Genomic DNA, 18,578 nt, shown 5'->3' with positions numbered 1-18,578 from the left:
TAAGCTAAAACTATAAAACTTCGACGAAAATTTATACTTCGTCTTATCTGAAGGTCGTCTTATCTGCCAAGATATACGGTGTACACTTAAACCTGTTTTTGTGCAATTTTTTATTTGTGTGATTTGTTTTGTGCAATTTTTTGTGCGATTTACCAATTTGATTTAAATTCATATACCGCACAAAAAAATCGCACAAAACAAATCGCACAAAAAAAGACCGCACAAAAACAGGTTTGAGTGAACAACATTCTGTGTACTTATCAGATAAAACGGTGGATGTTGTTTATGTCATGTACTGTACGATGAAAGATAAATTGTTGGACAAAAATTTGTATTATATAACTTGTATGTTTAATCCCTTATACAATGTTCTGTTACGTTTATTGTTTGCATAAAATGAACTGACTGATAACAAGTGAAAATATGATAGAAAAACTGAAAGTAGGAGTGAATCATTACGTGTTAAAGTCTTTCTTCATCTAACATACTCAATTTACTCATGAATATTTATCTAATCTTATCAACTCTGAAATTTTTATTACTTCACTTTCGTCTTGGAAAATTACCTAAAATTATTTATAACACGAGATATCTTATTGCTTAATTTCCAACTGTGTAACATTGCAGACATTTCTATAAAATAAATTGTTATAATCTGTTTTTTTATTAAGCCTAGAAGTTGTTATTAATTTAACGCAAATAAGTTTTTAAAAAGAGAACTGTAGAATCATATTTGATCTTTAATTTGAAATTTCAGCAAACTCAACTTAAAAGAAGATTAGATTGTGTCTACAGTAGACCCCCTATAACACGGGTTCATATAACACGGATTCGTATAACACAGCAAAAAAATTGCGATCGTATTCGTATAACACGCTAAAAAAGTCTCGTATAACACGGTAAAACGTCATCGTCGGCTCGTGTCACGACAGGATTGGTCAAATCCGGACCAATAGCAGATATTGTACAAACTGTTGAGTTTATATGAGCACTGGACCTACTAGAAAACATTTCTTATTCAACGGCTATAAAAATTATATTTTCATTAATGATGTCTCCAAAGTTAAGTTATTTTTCTGTGAAAAATTCGCTGATCAGGAAACACGCGACCGCCGTTCGATGAGCCGCTTCGCGACGAAAACAAGCTTAAGCAATGGCGTGGTGAAGCGGCGCATACTCGGTAAGTAATCCTACAATTTTTATTTATAGCATAGTTTATATGGATTATTTCCAAAAAATTATACGTGATTTGAAAATGTTGAGTCATATTAGTCTAGAATCGATTAATTTTATGGAAGAAAACCTTTCAAACAGCCGTAGCCCCTAAACTGCACACGTGCCCAGCTGTGATTGGCTCATGTAATACAAGTGACTCGTACAACACGGATTCATATAACACGGAACGCATATACCGTGTTATAGGGGGGTCTACTGTACTGATATGTTTAATTGTTGAGTGCCTGATTCTATTGATATCATTATTTTTAATTTGATTATATTTACGACAGATTATTTTTTGGCCTAGATCAAAAATGTATTCACAAGCACGTTTAACGTTGTCACAAAAATATTTTGCACGCATAATTTAACTTCCATTATGATTTAATTGATGAATCATACGAAAGATTGTTTATAGACAAAATCTTAAATATTAATGAATGTGATGTGGCAGTTTTTGTTACCGATTGATAGAGTATCTTTTATCATCCCTTCATACTACATGCAATTTAAAAGAAATCAATTAATAATTGAGAAAATATTCTTATACAAATACGCACATAGTTTTAAAATGTTTATGTACTTATATTATTTACGAAAAATATTTTCTATCCAATAATGAAAGGACATTAATTTCGGTAGACATCTTTATTAATGTCGATGTTGAGAGAGATTCCAATTACTTCCGGTAAAGTGTCTGTAAATGGAAGGATCGCTTACGCTTCTCAAGAAGCTTGGGTGTTCAACGCAACTATCAGAGAAAATATTTTGTTCGGAGAAGAATATCAACAAGAAAAATATAGAAAAGTTTTGCATATAACGGCTCTGGAAAAGGTAAGATGTATTCTACTCTGATTTTCTTACTTCGTTTCTAGACGAAAGGTGATTTGATCAAAACTACAAAATCAATTTTAAAAGAAAGTTAAGTTAAAAAATTTGTGTTGTACTCTTAGTCTTTGGTAAAAAACGGTTATAGGAGGCATGACAGAAAGTTAAATGTTGTTAGCCCAAATAATGATTTTTAATACAAAAGACACAAAGTTTTCTTTGAAAAAACTGTCTATAAGTCAAGTACTTTTAGAAATCAATAGTTATGTTAGGTTTTATTAAAGTTGTCAATGCACATTACGTAGAACATAATTATTTTGTATTTTTAGGATATTAGCTTATTTCCTAAAGGAGATCTGACTATTGTAGGAGAAAGAGGAGTGACAATGAGCGGTGGGCAGAAGGCAAGAATTAATTTAGCAAGGTAAGACAGGTCTTACCTAAAATAATATTTTTAGGTGTGCAAATATATAAGTACAATTTTAATAGGAATAAGACAATTATACCGCATTAACAAATACATTTTAATGAAATTCAAATATTGCTTATATGTATATTGGTTTTAGTCATTACATCCTGATAAAATGTGTTACCAAAACCTATATCGTTTCACTTCTCAGTGATGTTTTCTTAATTCCTCGTGATGTATTTTTGTAATCGGTACAAGAGAGAAAATTGAAAATAATGAAAAATTTAAAAAATATATTTTTGTTCAAAGAAAAACAAATAATCTATTTTTCTGTTATCAGATAAATCCACTTTAGACTGATTTTTATCACCTGATAATGGTGTACTGGTCTTATATACTTTATCTGACGCCCTCTCTTTTACTTTGTATAATAAAATACGAAACATACTATTAAACGATTAAACAAGAATGGTTTTGTATGAACAACAAAGTTCCAAGGTTAATTTTTTTGATTAAATCAAATTTTGATCATACAGATAATTTTAGGTCAGTTTAAAATCCTTTTTTATTATTCCAGCTAGAGACAGATGGTTAATAACTTTAAAACCGACGACGTGATATTAAAAAATACATACAATGTACAATTGACGCGACTTTTTCTTGGAGGACAGTTGTGTATAAATACAACTGATTTGTACCTGTGTTATATTGTGGAGAATTTCTAATGCTGTGTCGTTGACGTCGGATCCTCTCAGGAAAGGTCGGAGTCAATTGTATATTGTATGCATTTTTTAATATCATGTCGTCGGTTTTAAACTAATTAACTATCTGTCTGTAGCTAAAATGTTAAAAGAGGATTTTAAACTGACCTAAAATTATTTGTATGATAAAAAATTTGATTTTATCAAAAAATAAGTTTATTTATTTATTAATGGTGATACATTTTTATATTTTCCAGAGCGCTATATCTGGATGCCGATATTTTCCTCCTGGATGATCCACTGAGTGCTGTTGATGTTCCAGTGGCAAAACATATTTTCGAAAAGTAATTATTTAAATAATACTTTTTGAACATTTCAATACATTTTAACTTTTTATTTATTTCAGGTGTATAATGGAATATTTGAAAGACAAGATTTGCATTCTCGTTACGCATCAAATACAATTTTTAAACTCTGCATGTAAAATTTTAGCTTTAAAGAAGGTGAATACGTTAATTGTTTATTAGTTTTGTTTTGTAAATTACTTCTTACGGCAACAACGACATTCTTAATCTATTTTAACAACGCATAAATTTTAACACGAAAGTTCAGAATAATTCAACTCAAAATCTTCCGAAGTTCATTGAACTAATTAAATAAACCCTACAAAAAATAATATATAATAATTTCATAATAATATACTGTATATGGACAATATATCGGCTATGCAGCGAAAAAATATTCGGGAAGGATGTTTTCAGGAGAATGACAGTTATTTCACTGTAGATACGTATTCAAAATTTGTGAAACTGCACAGGCATCTTTGGGAGAAGCAAAAATCTGTGATAAAGGATTAGTGTTTAGTGATTTATATCCACTGTACAGCAGTGAGTTTAAAAACAGCTACATTGTCTTTCTTCCTGTGTACGGAAGTAAATACAGAATAGAGATTGCATTACTAGTTCACAAACCCATTGTGAACATACCAGTAATAAGATTATAGCAAGGTTGTGGTCGAAGTTTTCATCCCTCGACGTTCGACGTTCACGTTTCAGAGATGAAGACTTTGGCCGAAACCTCGCTAATTGTTACCGATAAATTCGGTAAAACTTCAAAACGGTAAAGCAAGTAATAACTTTTCGAATTTGAATTTGTGTATATTTTCAGGTATACAATATTTTTTATATATAAAAGCATAGAATTAATTGTATTTATATACACCATTAATATACTTTAGGGAAAATGTGAATTCTTTGGAAATTTCAATGAATTGGAAAATTTAGAAATGCCTACCATATTATCAAAGAAAGAAGTCTCTGAAAGTGGCATTGATTTAGAGACTGCGGTTTTTAATGATGATGATATAATTGGAAGTTTTCAATGTGATATGAATGATGACATAGAAGACAGAAACAAGAGTAATGAGGTAAGAGTTATTTATTAAATAATTATCTGAGCGAAAAATTTCAGAATGAAATAAGTGATGTTCAGCAGTTTACAATTCTCGGATTGATTTCTCCAAGTTTTATACATAATGAATTTATAATTATAACAAATAATAATTCGATTTTTGGAATAAAGTACTATTATCAATCTATTTCTAAAATTTGTCAATATAAACTTTTTGATTGAGTAATACTAACATCAATAGACGTATTTATATTAACATCACACCTTAAATGGCAGAGCCATCATTTTGAATGCAAATCAATACAATACTAATTTTAAGAAGGGGCTACTTTACATCAGTATTACACAGAAAAAACAAAACACTTTTTGTGCGTGTAAAACAATACGCAAACTTAAATACTTCAAGACTTTAAAATGATTTTGTTATATTTTCTTTTACTTAATTAAAAATATTCTTAAAGACTTTACTCTTTAAGAGCTATTTTATATCTAAGATTTAAATTAAAAACAGTTTTCTTGTGATGATCGTTATAGAATATTATTTTATAACAATTTTATTTAAAAAATTCGCTGACGAATTTGCACATAAGAAAAAATACGTAGAAAAACTAGTGTCTTCACTATTGGACATGGCGAGAGTGATGACATTTTAGTCTTTCTACGTATTTTTACTAATATTATTATAATAATTGTATAATAATTAAGAATAATTCTAATTTTTGTAATTAATTAAGCACAATTCTATAATATTCTCACTACAGAATATATATTTGTCGATTTCAAACTACAGTATATTTGCCATTTTATATAGAAAAATAATATTGGATATATAAGTACTTTAACCCTATAATCTGATGTTTCCCGCAAAAGGAAACATTAGAAGTAACGAATATTTAATACGAAATCGTTACGAAGCACGTATTGTTGTTCGTAAATCTTTTACAGAAGATTTTAAAAACTTTATATTTTCTGGGAAAATTAAACTGAGCTCTGCGGTGTAGGTTTTATTATTTCGGCCCAACACAAATACACACCTCTGGTGACGTTTTGTCTAAAGCAGTTGAAAGCTCGCAAGTTCGAAAGAGAATGTGAATGTCCAACAACATAACCGACAGAAACTTCAAGAAACTTTCAAAACACTCAATGTGCAAGGCCCCCATAAAATAGGGGCCCCACAAAACTGTGCTTAAACATATATTTTTTTTACTATATACTTAACTATTGCATATATATAAATTTCACTGATGTAAAGTTAACTGGCAGAATAAAAGTTTTACATAAACATTTTCAATTAAATTAAAATAATTAATTTTACACAATAGTAGAATATGTATGTTTACAATAACCGTATTTTAAAATGAAATTTACAACTTTCTACAGTTGAAATTTTTAAAGAAATATCGCGCGATTATGTATACACGTTCATGCCAGTTTATAAATTTTCTAAATCATCAAATTTGCCTACTGTTAAAGGGGGTCATGGGCACCTTATTTGTGCCCATGGGCTTCTGATTGTTAAATCCGGCCCTGGTCCCGTCGTTGAGAACAAAATAAAAAGTTGTTGTAATTTGACTGCAATCAAACTAGATTGACGATTAGCGCGCGACCAGCTTGCACGCGTGCTACACGTATCTCATTCTATACATGAAATTTTAAAATTCGTTTCCTCACGACATCGGTCTTGTCGAATTAATAAAGAATTAACAAGCATATTACAGAACAATAGAAGGTAATTTCACTATTGGGTTATTATCACATCGTTTAATAATAATAATCTTATCAAAAATAGTAATAAAACAAAAACATATATGAATTTTAACAACGTTTTGTAGGATATAATTAACTCAAAATAATACAACTGCTTCAACATACAAATAAGAATTTTATTTACCATTAATAAGCAGTACGTTCACCTTATTTATTAGTTATTCGGGATCTCTATCTGGCATTATTCCTCTTATCATCTGTGATCTCGCGCCAAGCATCAGTTATTGTCTTTTTTAAAAATGATTCTACTGATGTATGTTACTATTAAATTTTTAAATACTTGCCTTGATAAGATACCAGCATGTCTTCGATAAGAGTAATATCAGATGAACATGTAGCCAGTGAATAAAGTACACACCATTTGCTAAAAACCAGTCCCGAGTTAATTTCGAATTGAGTTGGTTGTTTTATCCCGTCGAAATTAGAAAACTACTCTCCAATTTTTATGCAAATGGCATTAGTGCATATCTCATATCTAGCACTTGTATGTATGCTATAGCAGGGATTCCGAAATTTTCCAAAAAGTGGTGCACATTACCATTTTAGCACTTGCTAAAGGCTTGTCTTTGTAGCTCTTATTTAGAAACCGAATTTGTTTCATATTCTTATTGTGTATATAATTAGATAACTGTATACTGTTGATTTCAAAAAATTACTTGCAAAAAATCACCTTTAATGGATGCGTAGTTGCTTTGAACTTAGAAAACACTTTACATTTAGAAGAATTTCTGCTTACGCTTTGTCTTCGTTGAATAAATATTAGAACTAATCGAACATTTTAAATTTTATATTAATTATATAAAATTTAAAATGTTCGATTAGTTCTAATATTTATTCAACGAAGACAAAGCGACAACGAAGATGAAGACAATACTTTATAAATGTTTAGCATACAATGAATTTTATTTTTAAATTAAGAAGATAAATATTTAAAATGAAACAATTTAACTTCGTTTCTAAGCGAAAACATTGAGATATAACAGATTTTATGCCACATAACAAACAAGTATTAACTTGTATTATTATATCCAGTGTTTACCAGGTTTCACAAATTTGTTTCACAGAGTTCCACAAAGTGAGGAAGGAATTTAAGAATGTTCGAAGTCAGGAGTTTTATGAAACTTATACGAAAAATATATTTACAGTGTTTTTTATTCTTTAATTGTCAATGATAATGTTTTATTCAGATATATTTCTTGTCCTGTTTTACAAATGTTCATTTTTTACTATAAAAGGAGCTAGTACTCCAAAAAGTTCATAGCTTTTTTCGTTAGTGTATATGAAATTAAAATAACACATCCAGTTTACATTTATATGAAGAAATCATCTCTTAGGTTATTATAGTTCGAAATGACGTATTAAAATATTTATTCCAAATTTAAGAAAAATTTAACGAATAATTTATATACGTTTTAAAACGTTATTTTTTGTAGGAAGTCGAAAATAAACAAACATCACACGACAATGAAGAGTGTAAGAAATTAGAAATTTCAGTTTATAAATCATACGTCAACGCCGGAGCGGGACTTTTCTTCAAAATTGTTATCTTATCCATGCTAATTACAGCACAGACCCTTACAAGTGCCAGCGACTATTGGCTAATTAAATGGTATGATATTATTATAATTAATGTATACTTTAACAAGTGAACTGTGTTTTCTCTTAAAATATTTAAAGACAACATCTTTACATTATGCCACACTCAATTCAGTATGCTAACAAGTTTCAAGTATAATGAATGAAGAAAGTTTGTGTATATATTTTTTGTATCTCTAAATATTGTCTACACATCTTATAATTTAACCTTCAAAATTTTTAATTATAAAATTTTAAATTTATATATATGTGTATATAATATAAATACTTTTGAAATAACTCATGGATATTGATTTCAAGTGTATATTTTTTGTAAATAAATTGCAGACACAGTCTATCCAAAAAATCTTTAGTAACCATCATTTATTAATTTCACGTGTTCCAGAATATAAACCTTGGACGACCGGACCTTTTTTTTAGGGTACTTGGCTGTTAAGTTTAAAATCATTCCTTTAAAAAACACAGAAAATATCCAATTAAAATTATAAAGTTAAAATTGGAACTGGCAGATCTTACAGACATCTTCATGTTCTTTCACCCTTTCCATTCGGGGATTTTCGGCCCTTCTTATCTACTGAAAAGTGCTCTGGTAAATGTAGATTTTCGTAGCCTCCCCTGGCGACGAATCTTTGCAAAAAATTTTTAATTGTATAATTTCGTCGGTTTGTAATTTTTTGTAATCAATTCTGGAACACGCGAAGTTAATAAATGGTGGTTACCAAAGATTTTTTTGGACAGACTGTGTCTTCAATTGATTTACAAAAAATTACCATCCGACGAAATTAAACAATTCAAGTGTATTTATATTTCTTATTGGATTGTAAATTTAATCGTTAAAGTCAGTATTAAGAATATTTAGTTAACACTTTTGTGAAGAAGGCGTTTTTCCTTTCTAATCGTGAAAATGTTTGAAACATTTTTTCCACAAATCATCGATCATAATTTCATCTTGTCTACACTGCTTCATTAATGAAGAGGTTTGTAAGAACTAGAGCAAGATCTCATACAGATGATATCTTTTTTTAGTGCACTGTAGCAATAGATTTCAACTAGAATAGTGTTTCCTTAGCAGATTTTTAGCACCTAGAAGAAACATCAATATGTGAGTAATATTGCTTAGTAATTCCAGGCAGGCAAAATTAATCTGCAATTGTCGCGAAGGTAAGAGGATGTGATGTCATCTATAGTTATATCTCTCACGATAAATAGTAGGAGTTCGCATAAATTTTTACTGAAATCATTTCATGTATTTATGCAAAAATATTACCTCATCTTCATTCGGTAGATGTCAACATCGTTTATATGTATTATTTTTATTTAATGCACTTAAGTATTTTAAATATATTTTATTCTGTTAAAGAAATAGAAAAATCACAACATGTGATTGTTATTTGATGTTTAATTTTCAGGTTGCAAGATATTAAAATCTATAGTCAAAGTATAGAGAATCTCGACAATATTACATCTAACACAAGTATTTTTTACAACATTGGAGACAAAAATTTATATCATAGTGAAGATTTCAACGTGTATGTTTACATTGGATTGATATGTGCTGTATTTCTAACGACGTTACCTTCTGGATTATTGATATACAGATTCTTTACAATTGCTTCTTGCAAGCTGCACAACAATATGTTTCGTTGTATCATTCGAACTCCGATATCATTTTTGAATAACAATCCCGTTGGTATGTAAAATGTATTTATTTACTTTATTGGTTAGTTAAAGAGTTTTTAATGAAATTCGGAAAGAAGTTTTTCGATAACGTGTAACTTACGTAATTACACATGATGTTGATACTTTAATTTATAGTATCACAAATATTCATTATTGGTTTACATTATAGCATTAAATATGACAATTTATAGCTTAATACATATTGTATTCCATAAAAATACCTGGTGAAACTAAGTTGAAAAAATAAAGCTCAACTAAATAAACGAAATATTTGAAAGTTGTGGCACAAGAATTGTGGAACCAGATTTGACAGTAACACTCAATATATCATTAAAATGCACTATAAACGGACTACAGCAACAGGAGTTTCGGATGAATCATTGTCACCATGATCATGAAACGAAAAAATAAGCTTTGTCGCAGAAAAAACTTCGAGCTTTGCTTTGTGCTTCGAACATTTTCCATTGTTACTGCTCAAAGGTAATGTAATATTCAGCCAAATTATTGTGGGTGCAACAACTATAAAAAAGAAAGTAAAGCTCAAGTCTTTTTTTGTGACAATGCTTATTTTTTATTATGCTGGTGACATTGCTTCTTTCAAAAATTTTGTCGTTGTAATCTGTGTAATGTACACTTTTTTGACATGTTGAGTCGTATTGTTAAATCTTCTTTAAGTTTTCTTATGGCCAAAGCTGTGAAGTCATAGTCGGAGTCGTGTAGTTTTGGTGTTTTAGTCAGAATCTAAGTCTGCGTCGGAGTCACAAAAAATCCACCGACTTCAACTCCTTTTTACTTCTCAACGTGTCATACACATAAAAAGTTGGAAAGTAAAAATGGAAAAGGATTGGAATCATATTAAATTTGACCCTTCGTGCTTTTTGCAAATCGATACAGTTGGAGACCTCCTAAATCCAAAATAATGTCAAATAATGGAGAAAATTCGTGTGTGTGTGTGATGGTGTCTAATGTGTTTCATTTCTTTATCTTCTGTTCTCAGATATTAAACAAAATCTCAGAATAGGTAAAGTTTAAGAAACGAAATCTGGCACATTAGTTTGTGTATAAAAGGGCATTAATGCTATTAAATTTTGATTCATAATTAAAAATATACAGGATGGAGTCATAGAAAGAGACGTGTGTCATATCTCCAGTGGTCGGATTTAATGAATATTTTACACGTCATTAGCGTTCACATTTTTGTTTCTTTTTATAAAATTCGTATTTACCCTTAAAATTTAGCTTCTGTTCATTTTATAATAGTACTGTAATACCCCTTGAGATGTACTGTACTTGCCTGAGATGTTATAATATATATGGGGGCAGGATGTACTTTAACCACTTTGATGCTTAATTTCTGTGTTAAATCATCCGACTCCTACTTAAAAACCACAGAAGTTATTAGGCTTCAATCAGGGTGAACAAAATCGTGCCCCAAACACAGAGTTTAACATCCATACATACAGGAAAATACCGAAACTTTTGCATATCTCGACATTTCAAGGTAGACACTTTGAATTTTCGAGATATGCAAAAGTCCAAAAATATAAAAATTTGGAAGGAGTCATTTTGTGACCGATCGCTACACTTTTCCTCTGTTTTATATAACAGCCGGGAAAGAAAAAATTATCTAATACATATTTATATATTGACTGTGTCATTGCTTAGAGGAGTGTTTTAACTTTGAAATAAAAATGTTTTAACGTTCTATTTTTATTAGAAATCTAATTATTGAATCTATTATTCTGAGGTCACGTGATGACATCAGAATTCCGAGCTTATTTCGGTAACAAATCCGTCTCTGGTCGGAGTCGGAATCGCATGGTAAGGCCAAGTCGGAGTCGGTAGATTTGCACACGACTCCAAAGCCCTGCTTATAGCACAACTTTCGAAAATACTTTATTCAGATATTTTTGCTAAGCTTTCTTTTTTTAACCTAATATCAACAGTACTTTAATTGGATTTCAAGTATTTTTCTGTCATTGATATCTTCATAACAGAATACATTTTAATAGAATACATTTTATGATAATTCTATATTTGTGTGGCAATCACAGGATAGCCTGAAGATTTTCATAAAGATCTAAGAGAATAAGTATAAAAGCTTTGGTGCAGATCGATAAGAAGCTACGGACAAAAAGATAAAAAAAATCAGTTTAGCATCTTATACAGGCAAAATCTCAAGAAAAAGAGAACTTAGAAGGGAAAAGGGAAAATTAAACTGAATGAAAAATTATTAGCGGATGCTTACAGAATTAGATACCCGTGAACAGAAATATCAAGGACAGAAAGATTAGTGGAGAATTAAGTAGAATAATACAGCGAACTGATGGCTTTTATCAAAAATTTGATCTGGAAAATGATGTGACACTCAAATGTAAGAAGATCTCTCGTCAATTATACTTTTTGTGCTAAGTAAGATCAGCAGAGAGAGAATAAGGAATGAAGAAATAAGGGAAAGTATAGGAATGGAAAATTTGGTGGAGAAAATAAATTAGATTCAGGTGGTTTACACATAATAAGAAAAAGGAAGGAAAATAGAAAACCAAAGTAAGTATTGAAAAACAATGAGGATAGAAGACCTAAAAAGGACTCAGAAAGGTGTGGATAGACAAAATAGCTGAAGATCTAGCATCACTGGATTATGGGCGAAGAAAAAAGGAAGATAACAACATTTGTATCTATATAGAGTAATAGACAAAAGCTCTCAAAGTGCGCTGAGTCAAATTTCACACGATTCCAATACTTTTCCTTGTTAATTAAGCATATACATAACAACCAGAAAAGAAAAAAGGAAACTTTATTTAATAAATATTTTATTTTTAAATTATTACGTTTGTGTCAGTTAAGAGATTACTTAACACTACTGGCAAATCGTCATGTCACGTGATAGCTAATTGATCTATGATTGAACTTCGTCATACGACAGAACACGTTAATTTTTCAATAACTTCCTTAGCATTGCAACCAGAAATTCGATGATATTACTAAAGTAGGAAATAAAATGTTACGTCTGATTCTTAACCATTTTTATTTTTCGACAATTCGTAGTTCTTCACTATAAAAGTAACAACTAAACAGGCAAGATGCAAATAAATGTTTTTTGTCCTTATAATAAAAGTGTATTGATTACAGCGAGGTTCAAGAGGAAAAAATACCACCAAAGGCTATTGTCGAATTCTCCTTCAAGATGAATGTTTGAAATATTGATCGATATCAATATTCTTTTGTTGGATTATAAAAAGATACGATTTCTGATTTTCGTTTGCTTTAACTTTTCAAGAAAATAATAAGTTTTTTGAATTATCACTTTCCCGGCTGTTATATATTACAGAGAGAAAATATGGCGATCGATCAAAAGATTACCTTCGAAGATTTCTACTTTTTAGTCATAGAACACCTCGAAACATCAAGAAATGCAAAAACTCTCGGGGGTAATTTCTGTATGACCAGTGGCGTGCCGTCATTGGAAGCGGTGGAAGCGCCGCATCCACCTTCCAATAACCTTAATTTTATTTTCTAAAATATAAATTTTCATATTTTATCGTACTTTGAATTAATTAAAATTAATATTTTATTATAACTGCATTATGTATCTTATTAAAAAATTCTATACTCTATGTGAAAAAAACGATAAGATTGCTATTGTATATTCGAATGTCCGTGGCGGAATGGAAGCGCTTCCGAGACAGCTTTCACGGCGTGAATAACTGAATGGTGTAAAGCAGCCAGAGGGCATTGGCGCATGCGCTTTACAGAGCACCAACCTCAGCTGGTTTAGCTGGTGGAAACTACACACGTGTAACGCTTCCAACGATTCTATCCCTTAGCCACTGGGTAGGGAGCTCTCTGACTGAGTGAATTGTTTAAGATTTAAAAAGTAAAGAGTATTCAATGTTATTTTTATGCACTTTTTTTGCAAAGTTATATTTAATTACAGTATAATTAAAAGAAAATTATAATTATATTGACAGATTTTCAGACAAAATCTTTAGAATTTTTATCACTTTTAGATGTTTTTTATAATATTAAAATTATTAACAATTTTTCCAAGCGTATTTTAAAACTTTAAATTAAATAAATTTTATGGGAAATTTTTTGATTTATCTAAATTACGTAGTGAATCGCAATATTCATATTCGTGTCCGGACTATATTGACAACTAACTCTCAGACATAAAACATATTATAATTAATGTCGATCCGAACAAAGACGTACTAAAAGAATTATATGATTAATATCATTCATTTTTACCGTACCATCTACCGGTGCGTCTGTCGAGCGCGATTTTTCGACCACGAAGCAAATTCATACATTGGCCAGGAACACTCGGTCGGAGGAAAAATTGTCGCTAGTGTTGCTTTCGATAGAAAAAGTGCTTTTAAATACGTTGATGGAGTCGACGACCGGCGACTTTTATGATAAAATAATTAACGACTTTGCGAAAAAATCGCCGAATAGAGTTCGTTCATAAAAAATTCAAAAAACAAGTTGTTCTATCATTGTTTGTATCATATCAATTTGTATTATGTATGTATTCTTTGTATTTTAGAACTAAAATACATAAATTGTTTGTTTTTGTCATTTCCACTATTTGTTTAAAACTTTTATAGAAATGTCATGTACCGGACAGGTCTGACCCGTCACGAAAGACGCGAAAAAACGGTTAATTTAGAGAAAAATTTATTAGTTTAAAAAAACATAGGTAAAAATCGTTTGTAGTCGGACACCCATTGTTTATGTCAAACTGCCAGGCAGAAACCATAAATCGCGGAAGGAAGTCGTCCTACGATCGGTGGAAGATCAAATTCATCTTTGATTTTGACTTTTCTCACTCTTCGGGTAAGAGTCTCGTTACGTTTAGTAACGAGGGACCAACCACTCGGGAAGCGTGATTGAGGGAGAACAACCAATCAAAATGGACGAAAGAAAGAACGGAGATTGATATAATTTCCGACAATCGAGGACACCTGGCAATCGGTTAACGTTCCGAATAACCGAAACGCCGTGTGTCAACGCGCAAAGAAAAAAAAAAAAAAACAATTTCTCGTCTATTGTGCCAACCTGTAACCCGTGCCACTTCGGACTTAGACCGTGTCCCCGACGCCAATGGACGAAGTCTCCCCGTGCCTTACAGACTCGTCAACGCCACTGTCCCCGGGCCACCTTCGATCGACCATCGAAGAACCACATCGACGCTCATGACGTCCGAACGGCTGATTGTCCTAAAGCAAACTATTTTGTACATAGTGTATGTTTATTTTATGTTAAAATAAACGGTTTTTGTCAGTTACTTGCCGTCTTCGTCTCTACAGCCACCACCCATGTACGAGTGGACCCTAGACTATTACTGACGCGCAATTAACTGATTGGCCCTGAAAGTCAGCTTCTTACAGAAACACAGCTTCCCTATCATCAAATGTCACGGCACGCCACTGCTGTATGTAGGAATGTTACCGTGTGTGTGTGCATATGGGAGAAAAACGATTTTGTTCACCCTATTTAATGCTTAAAAACTTTGATTCTTTTCGTCGATATTCTGTGAAGTTTTGCAGGGAAGTTTGTCTATTAGGGGAATCGATGCATTTTGGTGGTTAAAGGTTCACGGGGTGAGAAATAATGGGGGTCGTGTGTATCTCCAGTAAGGTCGAACATACTAACGATTTTTCTCGTTATTAGTGTTTACAATTTCTTATAAAACTCATTCTTACCTTCCAAATTAAGCTTCTGGCCATTTTATAATAGTTAATTATATAAAAACTTTTTAATAAAATATGATAACAGATGGCATCATCAAGATTTCAAATGTTGCCTGAAAGTTGAGCAAACCTTTGCTGGTTTATTTAGTTACAGTAAACAACTATTATATTATATCATAGTTGTAAACCTCAGAATTTATCATTCTTCATCAACATATCACACAATGAAGGCAATATGTTTCTGTATTATCAATATAAATTATTAATACATAATTTGTTTTTACACGTACGAGTTAATGTATACATACTGCCGAAGATTTAATAATGTTTCTTCCTTTCGAAACAAAATCGATTTCTAAAACCACAGCATGCCAATAAATAAAAGTAATTCTGGTAAAAAATTTAGAAAACTCACTATCTCAATGCTGAAAAATCATATTTCGATAAAATGTACCGTGTGAAATATTTTAGATGTTATAATTTCAGAAAACGTTATCCGTAGAGCCACACTGTTTGGTATTCCTATTAATAATAATAATAATAATGTTGAAATAAACATGTTTTAATTAAATATTTAATTTAATTAATATATTTTGTTTGTACATTTTCCAGGAAAAATTTTAATTCGGTTTTCCAAAGATGTTAGATCCATGGATGAATTGTTACCTTTCTATACTTACTTTCTGATAAGAGTAAGTTAATTTTGAATTTATAGATTAATGTAAAATATATTATGAAAAGTAATAATGATTTAAACGTAATGGCCCGTTACAAAGACATCTCTTTGAATCAGACACGCTGTTTTGTTTATACAATTGTAACATACAAGAAGCCCTGTCATATAATTTTTAACATAAATACCGACAGTGTTAAGGTACTTATATTAGTCATATCCAAGCTTTTGTGCCTTTTTTTCTTTCCTGCATCATCTTATTTATATTACCCAATTTGACTGTTCCTCTGATGTAATCATTTCTAATTCTACCCTTCGTTACACCACACATCCATCTCAACATTGTCATTTCCGCTGTCTCCATCATTAACCGGGCTCTTGTTACCGGGCAATGACGTGCTGTTCCGGCCAACATCTCGGAACAGTACGTCATTGCAGCACTTACTTCGTTTTTGTGTAACTTTCCTTTAATTTGCAGCTTCAATAAACATGTTTTCGTGTGTATTCTTAAATAAACAGTGCGCCATTTGTCTAAAGTTTTGCCTTATATTTTTTTTGAACTTCGTCATTGTTATCAAATCTTTCATCCATCAAGCGACATTGCAATAGCTCAAATAAATGCAAATCAGTAAGAACAAGACTAGACTTTGTGGTAGATGGACAGAAATGTCTCATTAGCGTTTCTGAAGGTGGGCTATCACCTGTTTTGAAATGTTTAAGCTTCCATTGTCGTGCAACATGTTATTGTTAACTTACTTGTTCGTTTATTTTCGACAAATTTCAGAGAAGTGTTTCTTATTTGCATGCCTTACGCGAATGATACTTCGCTCTTTAACTTGGCCTATATTTTACTGGAAAGAAATGTTGCGACTATCACTCATAACACAACTAAACCCAAGAGAGTGGCAGTTCACTTACGTACTACGATAGTACGTCTACAGAGCATGCGGGTGTCAATCTGATCTGCACTACATACACTATGTGCTGAAAAAAACGTATAGCAGTAACCGCACATTCCCTTATATAAGTGAGTAATTATAAAAAATAGTTAAAGTCGAATATTTTTCGTTTGTACGTTTGACTAACGGTTAGGTGGCAGATCGATTAATGTGTCAACCGATATCTGGGCACTCGGTAGCGAATCCCAGAAACTTTTTTAAAATGGACTTAATTAAACGGCCCCCTAGTTTCTATTAGGCGGCAATAAAAGAATAGCAAAAAATAAATAGAGTTTCGGAATTTTAAAAACTAAAACATTTATTACGAACATAAAATGAAAATCTGAATACATTTTCAAAGTAATTTTCAATTTCTTCAAAATAAAAAAAATTATATTTATCGAGTGTTTTCTTTTGTGATAACGTGCATTATGTTACAATACATTTCTGTACATTCTACTGTCGTAATACCTTTTGAGCTCATTTCCTATTATAATAAATTCAACAGTGGGATCTCAGCTCAGTAAAATTACTGTGTACAGCTGATTATAAAAATAACTTCGTTCTATATTAAATCTTTTGATTTTCGCATTTTCCGATCATCACGCAAACTCGGACTTTCGTAAACAGAAAAATTCTTCATCCTATTAGTAGTTAGCAAGGATTTATTATATATACACTCTTGCAAAAGAGTTTTCTTAACAGAATTATATAACTTAAAAAATATGTTGAGAAATTATTTAGTTATTTTCATATTTTTACTCACGTCAGAACACTTTTATAACAGATCGACTCATATATTTGGGAATTGCGTTGATCAATTTCTATTCCTTCAGAAAGGCATAGAGATAATAGAAATAATTATTATTTAGATTTTATAATAATTTCCATCCCCACAACTCGCAATGAATGAAAAGTCGTTGAAGATTTAGCGCATTGCATCTATGTCTCTCAAATAAAGACTCACAATGATCTGGATGCAACTAGTTTCACTCTTCATTTCTTTATCCATTATTACAAAATACAGGAAAAGCTGGAATTAATATTGATATACACACATCAAAAATATAAAAAAGCAAAAAAGTTTTTCAACTTATTTCTGATAACGAGTCTACCATAACAATGATTTAAATTAATTAATCTTCATGCCACTGCTAAAAAACAGACATGTACTGTACATAACAACTATGGTTCTAGACTTATGAGACCCCTGTATGTATTACTTGACAAAGAATTGACACTTTTAAATGCAGTGGTAAAATTAGTTTAATTATAAAATCTAAATTTTAACATTTCGAACTATTTATTAGCAATTTATTTTCTTTAATTTTAGGGAGGATCTATTTTTGTCGGCATATGTGTTCTTCAAGCAATCCTCTGTCCTTATTTACTTATATTGATTGCTGTTCTTTTAGTAGTATTCTATGCTTTGTGGACGGTGTTTAGCCCAGTGTTGAAAAGTGTAAAACATTTGGAAGGAAACTGTAAGTAATTCGCACATAGTTTATTTTTTTAACTTAATCAAGTGGAGAATATTGACGATGGAGTTTGTGAACAGACTTTAAGACTCGGTGAACACTCTATTTTAAGATACCGAGTTACAATGCAATATAATGAAAGCATTTATTTTATTCCATAAGCTAAACAATTTTTTAAAATCAT

At 30.9% G+C, this 18,578-nt stretch overlaps 1 protein-coding gene across 2 annotated transcripts in view; it reads left to right on the top strand.

Annotated features, from left to right (window-relative positions):
* LOC136982305 (ATP-binding cassette sub-family C member 4-like) overlaps positions 1–18,578 on the top strand; it is an 87,156-nt gene that overhangs the window by 41,347 nt on the left and 27,231 nt on the right. The window contains exons 11-19 of one of the 2 annotated variants that reach the window (XM_067278781.1): positions 1,861–2,052; positions 2,376–2,470; positions 3,414–3,500; positions 3,563–3,659; positions 4,394–4,582; positions 7,767–7,942; positions 9,339–9,619; positions 15,918–15,997; positions 18,250–18,400. In XM_067278781.1, the coding sequence (XP_067134882.1) occupies positions 1,861–2,052; positions 2,376–2,470; positions 3,414–3,500; positions 3,563–3,659; positions 4,394–4,582; positions 7,767–7,942; positions 9,339–9,619; positions 15,918–15,997; positions 18,250–18,400 (1,348 nt within the window). The remainder of the gene's footprint in view (positions 1–1,860; positions 2,053–2,375; positions 2,471–3,413; positions 3,501–3,562; positions 3,660–4,393; positions 4,583–7,766; positions 7,943–9,338; positions 9,620–15,917; positions 15,998–18,249; positions 18,401–18,578) is intronic. The other variant, XM_067278782.1, reaches the window with a different exon arrangement.

The sequence above is a fragment of the Centruroides vittatus genome, unplaced genomic scaffold (assembly GCF_030686945.1).
Source record: "Centruroides vittatus isolate TY-2023 unplaced genomic scaffold, ASM3068694v2 contig_82, whole genome shotgun sequence".
NCBI classification, from domain to species: domain Eukaryota; kingdom Metazoa; phylum Arthropoda; class Arachnida; order Scorpiones; family Buthidae; genus Centruroides; species Centruroides vittatus.
Note: the sequence above shows the minus strand (reverse complement) of the source record. Positions and strands in the feature narration are given on the sequence as shown.